We start from the raw sequence: 12,486 nt of genomic DNA, 5'->3' as shown, positions 1-12,486 counted from the left end.
TTTCTTAAAGTAACATGTTCCAATTGCAGTGACAGTGAAAATTAGAAAAAAAGAGGATGAATTTTTGTTATCAAGTTTTAGTGTAGCTGAAGCTTCAGGCAGCTTGGTGGCAGCAGTGGTTCCATACACTTAAGATACTAAAAAGATTCCCATAGGGGGTAGTGGGCATTTTAAACTCCTGCAATCCGGTTCTGTACTTTATCAAATGGAATTATTATTATTACTATTATTATTCACAGGGAGGTGTGTTTCCATCCTCCTTAGCAGAAACTATAGTCACAATATATGGTCTGAGGGAGAGTCAAAAAGAATGCAAGGATTATTTAAAGGGTTATGAAATAGGTTAACACATTATTTGATTTTTCATTAGTTGTAAATCTTGGAAAATGTACACACATTTAAGTAGACAATAATTTATAAGCATAATCGCAGCTACACTGACCTGGTGAATCACACACTTACTATTTTTGTCCATCCACAAATTGCTATGTTGACACCAACCAATTTTCCATATTGATATGATTCTATCAATATTTAGGATCAGCCATTTTGTCTGGTAGTTGGACTGCTTCCAATTGGTTGAAGTATGATGCTAATTGAGATCAGGGTCCTGGGGTTTGATATCCACGTGGAATAGTTAGCTTCACTTTGTTTCAAGGCCACAGCCTGTACTTCTAGCCCCAACAGTATGCATTTGAATGCGGTGAAATAATATTAATGAATCTAAATACATTTGCTACCATTACTAAAAATGCAACTCAGCATATACTCTTTTAATGTCAGTAATCTTCCTTCAGCTTCAGCATATCACATCTATCCTCATTATAAAAAAAGATAACACCACATCTACTTTCTGTTCCCACTTTAAAAAGGGGGGGCATGCATATTCTGTAACTATGCAACATAATATCACAGGTCATATAAAAAAAGGTGAGCTCTGAATGTCTACTGAACAAAAAAATAGCTTCTACTTTGTCATAGAGAAATGGTCAACAGTGTCAAGTTCCACTATGGAAAGAATCTTTTCAAATTATTACCTTTAGGAAGTTTTAATGGCATTCAAAAACCAACCAACCAACCAACCCAAATCAACACAACCCCTCGAAATATTTCAGATGCCAAACACTGCCCAGTCTTTATCTATTTTTCATACTAATTTATCTACTAACAGAGCTGCACATTATATATAACTTCCAGTAAAATAAAAGTTCTTCGGATTTGTTAAAAAATCCAAGTGATTTTTTTCCATTTCCTACATTCTAAATTACTACAAGCATTATAAAGGCAAGGCATCCTTTCAAGATTTTATACTTCAAGATTATAGTCTACGTGATATACAAGTAGCTGTTGCCACATCAGTGAAAACATTAAAATAACATGGATAGTAAAATAACGAAAATTCTATTAGGTCCTTTTTAAAGGCAATGTTTCTTAACTTTTTCATTACCACCATCTTCTTCCTTCCAAAGACTTATCTTTAGACATACTTTCCTTATCACCTCCCATAAAATTTTAATTTTATGTATATACTGTACATACTATTACTGGGATGACCATGGAATAACAGTATTACACTCTTCATTCTCCCTAATAAGCCCAACGTGGCCTTTGGTGATCTGAAATTGTAATAAAACCTTTCCTGCATTATATAAATACCAGTCATGGTACAGTAAGAGCCACTTATTTCAAAGCCCCTCTATTAAAAAAACAAAAACAAAAAAGGAAGGAATTTAATAGTCATTTCCATTTGGAGAAATATAAAGGAGGGAGAGGTTTACAGTTCGTATTTACAAAATGTATCCCATACCACGGAAGAAAAATACTAGCATGCAAAATCCAACAGCAGATAATCTAATACATATTTATCTTTATAAAAAATACATCATCTTCTGATTTTTATCCACTTACGGTATGAGGAGATCTGAAAATTCGTCTGTAATCCCTGTAAAAAGCTCAACTAACAGTAAGGAAGCCAACTTGGTACTAAAAATATGCCACATAAACCACAAAGTGGACAGTTCACAGGCAGCTGATAAAGCTACACTGATAAAATGGGGCGCCTGGATGGCTCTGTTGGTTGGGTGGCCGACTTCAGCTCAGGTCATGATCTCACAGCTCGAAGGCTCATGGGTTCGAGCCCCGGGTCGGGGCTCTGTGCTGACAGCTCAGAGCCTGGAGCCTGCTTCAGATTCTGTGTCCCCACACCACCCCCCCCAACGCCCCTCCCCTGCACATCCTCTGTCCCTCTCTCTCAAAAATAAACATTAAAATTTTTTTTTAAATAAAGATAAACTACACTGATAAATAATAAAACTAAGAGTTCTAGTTCCCCTAATATTTCTCCCATGGTTTCTCAATCTCTACCTACCTCATTCTCAACCACAGTTTTATCTCAGAGGATATTCTATTAAACATAAATTTATCAGAGACAAGATTTCACTGACATTTGCCCAATAAACTTATTTTTCAGAATGGGCTAAACAACTGGCTAAAGCAGATACACAATGATTAAATATAAAGTATAATGACTCACGAATGAAGGCAAGTTGACTTACGAGGATGTCTAGGTCCTTAACTTCTACATGAATTTTTCCCTAGCCACAACCTATATACATTTTCATTTTAAAGCTGGGTGGTCAGATTACTAAATAATCACTGCTATCAGTGATCTACCGGCAGACAGATCAGTAACTAAATTCTATACTGAGGTTTTGATCTCCAAACAAGCAAAACACACACTTCAATGTATACAGTGTAAACTTTCCTGAGGTTCCTAGAATTTTTTTACCCCCCCCCCCCACCAACAAACAAGCTACAGATAAAGACACACATAAAGGAGTGGGTTTTACAATACATGACCTGCCAGAGTGTTATAATTATGTAGAGTCCCTCACCCCCACTACAGAGCATTCTAAGGGTAGAGATTACTGAACTTTGTAACCCTCCTTGTTGGCATATAACAAATAATCAAGAAATGTATTTTGAACAACCGAGTTTAAAAATTTATTTAGTCTTGGTCAAAATAAAAAAGTCTATAATTATATTAAATAGTAGGCTAGTAACTACCACATTAGAACACAAATCCCAGTTCAAACTGGACTGACATATACTATAGAGACTGAAACAGAACTGCTTTCTTCTCAACTCCAGATCAAGTAATGTAGAGGTTTGGAAGTAGTTCAAATTCTCTTTCCACTGGAGCAACTGTTCTCAATTTGGTTACATCCAAAGACCTTCAATTTAAGAAGTAAAGAGCACCCATAAAATAGCAAAGTCCCTTGTGCCTTCTCACTTTCTCCAACTTTATTCTCCATTCTTAAATTCATCCGGTGAAGAAAGGAACTCGATAGTCTCACTAAACTTATTCTCAACCCCATCCCCAAATTGAAGTTTCTTCTAAGACACTTGGATGTCTCCTATTTTTTGAAATATGAAAGAAAGAAAGCTTCATAAAATACACCTGAAAAAGGACTCATAAGTATCACTTCAAACAGAAGAAAATGGAAAATAGACTACAGAGAATTTTAAAGCATACAAATGCAATTAAAACTGCACCTCACACGAAGAATAAAGTTTTTTTGAAGGTTTACAGCAGTTTAGAAGCCAAAATAAGTCAAGATTGATTATACTTAGTAAAACACTTTACTCAGCTACAGTAAGTCATAATTTACTTTAGCAACCAGTAGAAAGAAGGTTGCCAGCTCACAATAAAGTGAAAAATCAATCAGGAATAATTCTGTATTACATCTAATTCTGATCAAATTTCAGAAAAATATTTCAACGACAGTAACATTTTAAAAAAGAGGATTAACCTTGAAAACGACCAACCATCTTTTTGTGCAAGAATTACCACAGCAAGCAATAGATAACAAAGGCCAACGCTATGCAAAATAATAACACAAACAAAGCCTCTATTTAATCCCATTAATGTATTCAAAAGTACTGTATAAAAATTTACTGGTAAATTATACAACTATGTGTGAAATAAAATGCTACAAGTTCAAATCAACAAAAAGCTGCATTTTTAAGAGAACCCTACAAATAGTTCCTCATCAGGGCCACAAAATTTTAATCTCTTCTTACCCCCTGCTCAGTCAGCACTAGTTACTGCACAGGGATAAATAAGTGTCTATCACTCCTTCCAGCTATATGTATTAGAGAAATGCCCATCCCAAATTAAGTATGTGAAAGCCTAAAAAAAAAAAAAAAAAAACTGATGGAGAGGTCCTGAAGAAAGTTCAGTTTCTAAAATTGTACCCAAATTCTTCTTTTATCATAAGGAAAAAGGCAAAGCAAATGTATTTTCTTGTAGGAAAAGCTAATGAAGAAATCTTGAACATTTAATTGTTCCTTTACTTGTGGGTATGGCCTTCTTTTAGATGGAATGTTATGCCCATTTGATAAATAAAAAGAAACTTCCTAGAGATCTTGCGTCTACTGACCTTAAAAGCATTAGAATCTGACTGTAGCACTCAAGATAATTTTCTAATTTGTCACTGACACAACTCAGGCATCACATGTCCAAAATATAAACACAATAAAAGGCACGAAGAATTTAAAACGTAACGTTTGATTACACTAACCAGTTTTTAAGGGAGTAGCACACATTTAAAGCTAGTTGAAAAAAAAATTTTTTTTTCTAATACTTAAACCCGGGGCACAAAGTCATTAGTGAAAACAAGAACAGTAAGGATTTCTAGCTTTCCCTATCTTTTAAATACTCTTCAGCCCCTAGTCACAAACAATGTAGGGGCTTTTATGTGACTCAGTCCTTAAGCCTCCGATTTAGGCTCAGGTCATGATCTCAGGTTCCTGAGTTCCAGCCCCGCATCTGGCTCTGTGCTGACAGCAGGGAGCCTGCATGGGATATTCTCTCATTCTCTCTCTCTCTCTCTCTCTCTCTCTCTCTCTCATTCAAAGATAAATAAGCATTAAAAAAAAAAAATAAGTCTCTAATGTAGGAGGAAAAAAAAAAAAAAACAAAGAAGAAAAACACATTAACCAGTAGCACTGTATTAAGCTTCTCTTACAGACCTGGAAAGCATAAAAAAACAAGCTTTTAGGTGCACTACAGTTAGGCACAATTTAATTTTTTAAAATGTGTTACTACATAAAGGCAGCAAAGATGTGAACAGCAGGTTTAGAGCTTACACGTCACTACTGTAGTAACAAACGAGATCTTTTGCAAAGATGCCCAACATCAGACATCACAGCTCCGCGGCTAGTTCTTCTAGTCAACTGTGGCTTGTGAGATACCGGAAAAACCTTGCATTCTCACTTTCTCCTACCTTTCAAAACGTAAAGCAAATCCCTGGGAAGACATCTAACATTTTGCTTTTTGAAAATCGGGTCTTATTTACAACGCTTTATTTTTACACCGTACTAAAGAATTTCGGCTGAACGTTCTTCATTTTAGCAACTCCTCTTATCTCTTGGTGAGCAACCATCTTATTTTTCCATCCAACCACTACGCTTCCAAGTCTTCCTTTTGGTTCAGGCCACCTATCTTCACACGTATTTTCATCACAAAAGCCAAGAACAACTGGGCCTCAACGGCACTGCAAGACCTGAACCACCGAAGCACGGCCCACGCACCGATTTTTAAACACGCTCGATGGTCCAAAAGTCAAACGACGACTTGTTGCAAACGTGCCCACACCTAAGCCGCCTTCGGAAAGTGTGAAGGGAGGAAGAGGAAGGCGCCACGCCGAAACCTGTCGCAAACTCGAGCAGGAGCCCAGGAAACTGGGCGCGCGGGATACAAAGGGCCATGAATGCGGCCTTCCATGAGGCGACCGTGCGCGGCCGGGGAGACAAAATGGAGCGACGAGAGGAATCGGAGCCCGAGCTGCAGGGCCGGGGAAGAGGCGGCGGCCGGCGCGCGCCCCGCCGGGCTTCTTCCTCGACCCCGCGGCGGGGGAGGGGGCGCGGCGGCGGCCCGTTCTCCCCGCGGCGCACACGCGGCCCCACCGCCTGGGCCTAGCGCGGCGGGAAGCGCCCGCCGGCCGCCGCCAACAATGGAGCTGGTGGCGGCGGCGAGGGAGGGGCCGGCGGCGGCTGCACGGCGGCCCGCGTCCGCGCTCCGGGCCCCGTGGCGGGCCGCAGCGCCCGCGGCCCGCGAAACGATGCGGTAGAACGAGGGGCGAGGGGGGCGCAGAGCCGGGATCGGACGGCGCGGCCCACAAGAGGCAAGGGCGCACGGTCTGCAGCCGCGCCGGCTCACAGCCCACGGCGAGCCCAGGGTCAGCGTCCGGACCGCAGCGCCGCCCGCTTCGGCGGCGTGGGCCCGGGCCTTCACGTACCTGGTTGAACTCTTCGCCTACATCCGCGTAAATGTCTATGTGGTCCACACCGTCCGCCATCTTCCCTCGGCCGAGGCCGCCGCCGCCTCCTGCAGGTCTGCCCGCCGCGGCAGCAGCAGCGGATCTAGCGGCGGGGGCGGGGCGCGCTGCGTCACTTCCGAGGCCCGAGGGACGAGGCGGGGGCGACCGGGGGCGGTCGGGGGCGGCGGTCGCCTCTGCAGCCCGCCCGCTCGGCAGCGCGGAGTAAAAGCCTGCGTCCCTGCGGGCAGACGCGGCTTCTTTTGTGTGTTAGGCCTGGGGTTTGGGGGCACGTCCCAGCTGTTTCCAGAGACTGTGTTTTCACGTTGCCTCTAGCACACTCCACCGTTTTGTAATACTGTCATTTCTCAGTTTTTCTTACAATTCTCACGGCCAAGGCTTCTAGAGAGGTGGAAGTTTTATGTCCACGATTAAATACGAAGTGTAACCCAGCATTCTGTGAGCGCCTCGAGAGTGAAAACAGCGTTCTTAACCCTGCATCCTCAGAGACCCGCAGTTTTATTTGCCTAGTAAACGTTGGATTCCCGCGGATTGTTATCTTGAGTAATTTGCAAGCCACTTACGTTTTTTTGCCTGCTGTTTATGTTTGCATCTCTATCTCCTGTCACCGGCTCCTTTCATCTCCTCTTTCCCCCGCTCTTTGCCCGCCGTTTTTTCCTCCTTAGATCGCAGTTGGTTTTCTAACTTGAATGCGGTCATCCTAGAGACCTCCCCCCCCCCCCCCCCAAACGTGGAGGCATCTTGAGGAAAGTGGCTTCTGTCTTAGAACCATAGAATGTCTGAGCGAGAAGGGAACTGGAAAAGGTGTCATTAGGTCCAAACATCTCATCTTACAAATGTGGGAACTGAGGCCAAATACAAGGTAAGTGATTTAAACGTGATCACGTGGTCAATACCCAAAGAGCTTTTGTCATAAATACTTTAGTCGAAGATGTCTCTCCAGTTTGAAACCTTACTCCATTCTTTATTTCTTTTTCACCCAGTTCGAAGCCCACCAAATTAGAGTGTGCTTGCTAAGATACAGAAACCTTTCACGCAATGGTAAGCCAAACAATATACATTCCACCTCTACTTGGTATGGTGGAAAAAGCTTAGTTGGAGTCTGATAGACCAATCTGGTGCTGTGGATACAATTACTAGTCAGACAGTTTTACCAGCTAGATGACCTCAGTCAAGTTACCTAATCTCTTTCATGGTCAATCGCAGAATCTGTAAGCTCCAGGTAATAATATTTATCTCACCAAGGTTGAAAGTTGATGGTGTTTTAAATGAGGTAATATGCAAAATGCCCTATCCTCTTCTTGAAAATACTGATTTTCTTTTTTCCATAGGGCTTTATAGAAGGAAAGAGCTACTCATGATAAAGGGTGAGACCTTTTTTTAGATTAGTAACAGGGTAAGGATAATAATGGCCCATCATAGATGTCCACATCCCAATGCCCGGAACCTGTGAATATATTACTTTACGTTGGAAAAGGAACTTCACAGGTACGATTACATTAAGGATCTGGGATTATCCTTGATTTCCTGGCAGGTCCAAAGTAACCACAAGGGTCCTTATAAGTGAAAGAGGGAGGTGGGTGGGGGAGATGTGATGAGAGAAGTGGTTTAGGTTCTTTCAGTACACGTAAAAATTATTCCAGGGCCTGACTTCTGCTGTTGCCTACAAAAAGTCAACTGTCAGTGAGACTGTTTCTTTGAAGGGCATTGGTTTCTGCCCCCTCTCCCGCCCCCACCCCCGGCGGCTGCTTTCAAGATTTTTTATATTAGACTTTGGAACCTTATGGGGACGGATATAGTTTGGTCCTCCTTTACCTCCCAGGGTGCTGTCCTTCTGAAGACCACCTCAAAATATGGTGTACCAGAGTCACTAACAGTTCCTAAGTTCCACATTGTGTTTCCGTGCATGTCAAGAGTGCAGCTCAACCTTGCAGCCATCTCTTTTGGAATCTGAAGTGCATAAGCTCTCTGAATGTGGAGGCCTTATCCTCTTCTACTTCTTGACCAGCTAATTCCTCACTCACTCCCTGGCTAGCCTTTTTGATGATTTTAACAGGTTGTTACAGGGTACCTGCTTACTTAGCAACGTTCAAGAAATGAAATATTATTGTAGATTACAAAAGAAAATGCATAATAATAATGAAAACAATAAGCAAAAACTCTACCACTTATTGAGTACTTTTATATACCAACCTCTTTGCTAGACATTTTATAGTCATCAATGTACATAGATGAAAGATTGGAGACTTGGGTTCTCATCCCGACATTACTGACCAGCCAGGTAACCTTAGGCAAGTTCTTTACCTCAAGTCCCCCCAATAAAGGTCCCTCTCAGTTTTGAAATGCTATTATTCAAATTTATACAGAATTCAAAGTCCAGAGTGCCTTGAGAGGAATTTGATAATGGTATTACCAGAAATGTAGTAGCTTGAAACTATAAAAATTCCTTATCTTATTGTTCTCGAGATCAGAAGTCCAAAATGGATCTCACTGGGCCAAAATCAAGGTGTTGGCAGGTCTGCATTCCTTCTGGGAGCTCTGGAGGCAAATACATTTTTTTGCCTTTTCCATCTTCTAGAGGCTGTCCATATTCTTTGTCTGTTACCCTCCCTTCCCACAATCATATCACTCCAACAATATAAACAATATAAAATCAAAATATTTTCAAAGAGTAACAAAGAGGTTGGAAAGGAGGTAACTAATGTTCTAAGGTTTTCTGTACATCTGTTTCTTCTCTGTACAGAACTTTCCATCCTTTTCCATACACACGTCTATGCAGCAATGGCAACCTCAGTTCCAGCGTTCAAATAAGCACCATTCAAGGAAATGGCTATCTGTCTTAGTTTCAATTACAAAATCTAAAGAGAAAGCAACTGATTAGCTCAGGTTTTATAGGAGTCTACTTTTAGTCCAATCAAGTTTGTCTAAGTGGGTGGAGTCACAGAGTAAGACGTAGCTTACAAAATCTACTCTGTGAATTAGGAAAAGGTGGAGAATTATCAGTGAAAGATGATTGCTTTGAACTGATGTGATACCCCAAAGGTGGTCTAACACATTCCACCTGTTGGATGACAACACATAGACAAAGACCTTATGGTTGGAGAAGTCAAATCCAAATCCATAAATACTAACACATAGTGTCATTTTGATTACTTCATTCAAGTCAGTCAATGCCGTAATCTCTGTAGGAACGTGAGTTTGATTCTAACATACTACAGGTCATAGTTTAGCCCTATGCTCCCCAAACTTTTAAAAAATATCCCTGGCATTTTATTTTATTATTATTTTTTTTAACAAATCCTTTTTTTTTTGTTTGTTTGTTTATTTATTTTGAGAGAGAAAGAGAGAGAGCATGACCTGGGAGGGGCAGAGAGAGAGAGTGAGAATACTGAACAGGCTCCTCAGCATCAGCAAAGAGGCCTATGTAGGCCTCAGTCCCACAACCTGTGAGATCATGACCTGAGCCAAAATCAAGAGTCGGATGCTCACCTGATTGAGCCACTTAGGTGCCCCTATACCCCTAACACTTAAAAAATGCAGCCATAGTATGCATAAATGCAAATATTATTTCATGTTAACATTTTAATACCATGAACACACATAAAATATATCATTTTGAAGGATGAAATAAAGATTTTTTAAATGTGTGGCTATGATATCATTATAATGATATCATAAAATGCCTTGTTTTATCATTAGTGGATATAAATCCATATTTCAAATAGTCTTGAAATTTTTGGTCCTGCTCTTGTCAAATCTGATTACATCATCCTTATTTTCATCCCTTATGGGACTGACAAGAATTTATACTAGAAATACATAGGTGTTGGCTCAGACACTTTCTTGTCTGTCACTTTCATTATTAGTATTAACTATGAGCCATAGTTTCTTAGAATCTCCTTTTTAAGACTCAGGCACTTTGGGCGCCTGGGTGGCTCAGTTGTTAAACATCTGGCTTCAGCTCAGGTCATGATCTCATGGTTTGTGAGTTCGAGTCCCACACTGAGTGAGCATGAGTCCTGCTTCTCCCTCCCCCTCTCTTTCTTTCTCTCTGTTTCTCCCTCTGCTCCTCCTGGGATTCTTTTTCTCTGCCCCTTGCTCACTTGCACTAAATCAATCAATCAATCAATCAATCAATCAATCTGACATACTTCTAAAAAAAAAGACTCGGGCATTTTGTGATGGTTAATTTAAAGTGAGAAAGTGTAATCTGTAAGTCGATATAACTGGGCTCTCATAAACAGTATCGTAATACACTACACATGAAGTGTAGTAAGTGCCTGTGTGAAGGAATCCCTTTAGAATCCTCTGTATCAGGGGCGCCTAGGTGACTCAGTTGGTTAAGCATCTAACTTCAGCTCAGGTCATGATCTCACAGTTCATGGGTTCGCGCCCTGCGTCAGGCTCTGTGCTGACAGCTCAGAGCCTGGAGCCTGCTTCAAATTCTTTGTCTCCCTCTCTCTCTCTGCCCCTCCCCCGCTTGTGCTCAGTCTCTCTCTTTATCTCTCTCAAAAATGAATAAACATTAAAAATAATAATAATAAAAAGAATCCTCTGCATTGTCCCCCTCTTTCCTCAGGACTGCCCCCCGTAGGGGCAATTATGTGAGAAGCAAAAAAAGTTAATGGTTCAAAGTCCCTCTCATTCGTGGGCTCTTTCCATAACTTGTTTAAGGCCATCATTCCTTTCCACTCCTCTCTCCTCTCTGTCATACATCCCCCACTTTGTGTTGGATAGGTGTGTGTGGTGTGGCAGCAGCCATCTTTTTGGATCTAATGAGAAGCTGAATGAGGGGGATTACATTTAATTTGGATTTAATGGAAAATATTTATGTATAAGTTATTGGTAACCATCCTGACATAGGAATGCTTTCCAGAAACATTTTTACTGCCACTATGCCAACTCATCCAGCTTCTGTGATGTGAAAATGCAAAGCCAGAGGTCATATTGTGATCTGAGTGTGTCCAGTTGTGCTAGGCACTAGAAGTATGTGGGTAGTGGAAGAGAAACAAAGTTTGAAATGTATGAAGTCAGGTATTATTCTTTAGAAAATTAGTCTAAAGAGACATGCAAAATTACATGTGAAAGATTTGGTTCTCATTAATGCCTAGTCAAAATGGAAGTCTCTCCTGACAGGAATACACTAAATAATAAGGCATTTAGAATTATCAACTCACCATATATTCTCTTAATGAGAAAATCACATGAAATTGAAATCCCTGTGTCTTTTGTCCTCAATAACAATTTGCTTTCATACCTTATTTTGTATTCATAATTTTTTGTTATTTTTCTTTAAGAAAGCTTTCAAAATATGGGTATATCAATCCCCGGAAAGCCTAGATTTATGCCTGCCACATACCTTAGTAACTTGAAATCATTTGACATATGAATTGAGTGAGGACACTAGGGTCAATTCATGTAATAAGTATTAGTTAACCTTAAGTTTTCAACTTTTTAAACAAAAAAATAGAATAATACTATGCTCTATCATCTTTTCATATGCCTATATATATATATATTTGCACACTCCAGAAACAGTTGGTTAAACCAATTGCGATGCTGAATAAGAAAGACTTATTTCAACCCCTGAGAAGTGAGGCATCACACTCTCTGCTTGTCCCTCCTTGAATCAGGTAGTTCCACATTTTTTTGTTTATTAAGAAGGCTCCATGCTTGACGTGAGGCTTGCTCTCATAACCCTGAGATCAAGAGTCGTGTGCTCTATGACTGAGCCAGCCAAGCGCCCCCTGTTCCACACTTCAAGCACTGCATTTCCTATTACCAAATTTTGTTAGACGGAACCATATCAAGGTGTAGGTTTTATAGTTCATAAATGGTCTAACATTGGCAAATTCATAGAGTCACCCTAATATATCATTTAGAACGCATTTGGCTTCAAGTAAGGGAAACAAAACTCAAATTGACCTAAACAATAAGGAAATGTATTCTGAGGATATCCGTGAACTCATACAATTGACTGAAGGCCTGAGAACCACGTTTGGAAAACAGGCAGAAACCAAAGATGGCAAAATCGAGTCAGGATCACGCTACAGAGATCAACTGCCTTGGAAGCTACTGTTGGCATTGTTGTCACTAGACAGTTGCTGTCACTCTGCTGAACTCCACCATTAATGGTTGCTTAGCT

At 40.7% G+C, this 12,486-nt stretch overlaps 1 protein-coding gene across 4 annotated transcripts in view; it reads right to left on the bottom strand.

Moving 5' to 3' along the window:
* Positions 1 to 6,586, bottom strand: part of CPSF6 (cleavage and polyadenylation specific factor 6) — a 33,986-nt gene extending 27,400 nt beyond the window's left edge. For 2 of the 4 annotated variants that reach the window (XM_045466393.1, XM_045466394.1), the window contains exon 1: positions 6,303 to 6,440. In XM_045466393.1, the coding sequence (XP_045322349.1) occupies positions 6,303 to 6,362 (60 nt within the window). In that variant the 5' untranslated portion in view covers positions 6,363 to 6,440. Of the gene's footprint in view, positions 1 to 6,302 lie in introns of all 4 variants that reach the window. The other 2 variants (XM_045466395.1, XM_045466392.1) reach the window with 2 other exon arrangements.
* Positions 6,587 to 12,486: the final 5,900 nt, after the last annotated feature.

Source organism: Leopardus geoffroyi, chromosome B4, assembly GCF_018350155.1.
Source record: "Leopardus geoffroyi isolate Oge1 chromosome B4, O.geoffroyi_Oge1_pat1.0, whole genome shotgun sequence".
In the NCBI taxonomy this organism is placed as follows: domain Eukaryota; kingdom Metazoa; phylum Chordata; class Mammalia; order Carnivora; family Felidae; genus Leopardus; species Leopardus geoffroyi.
Note: the sequence above shows the minus strand (reverse complement) of the source record. Positions and strands in the feature narration are given on the sequence as shown.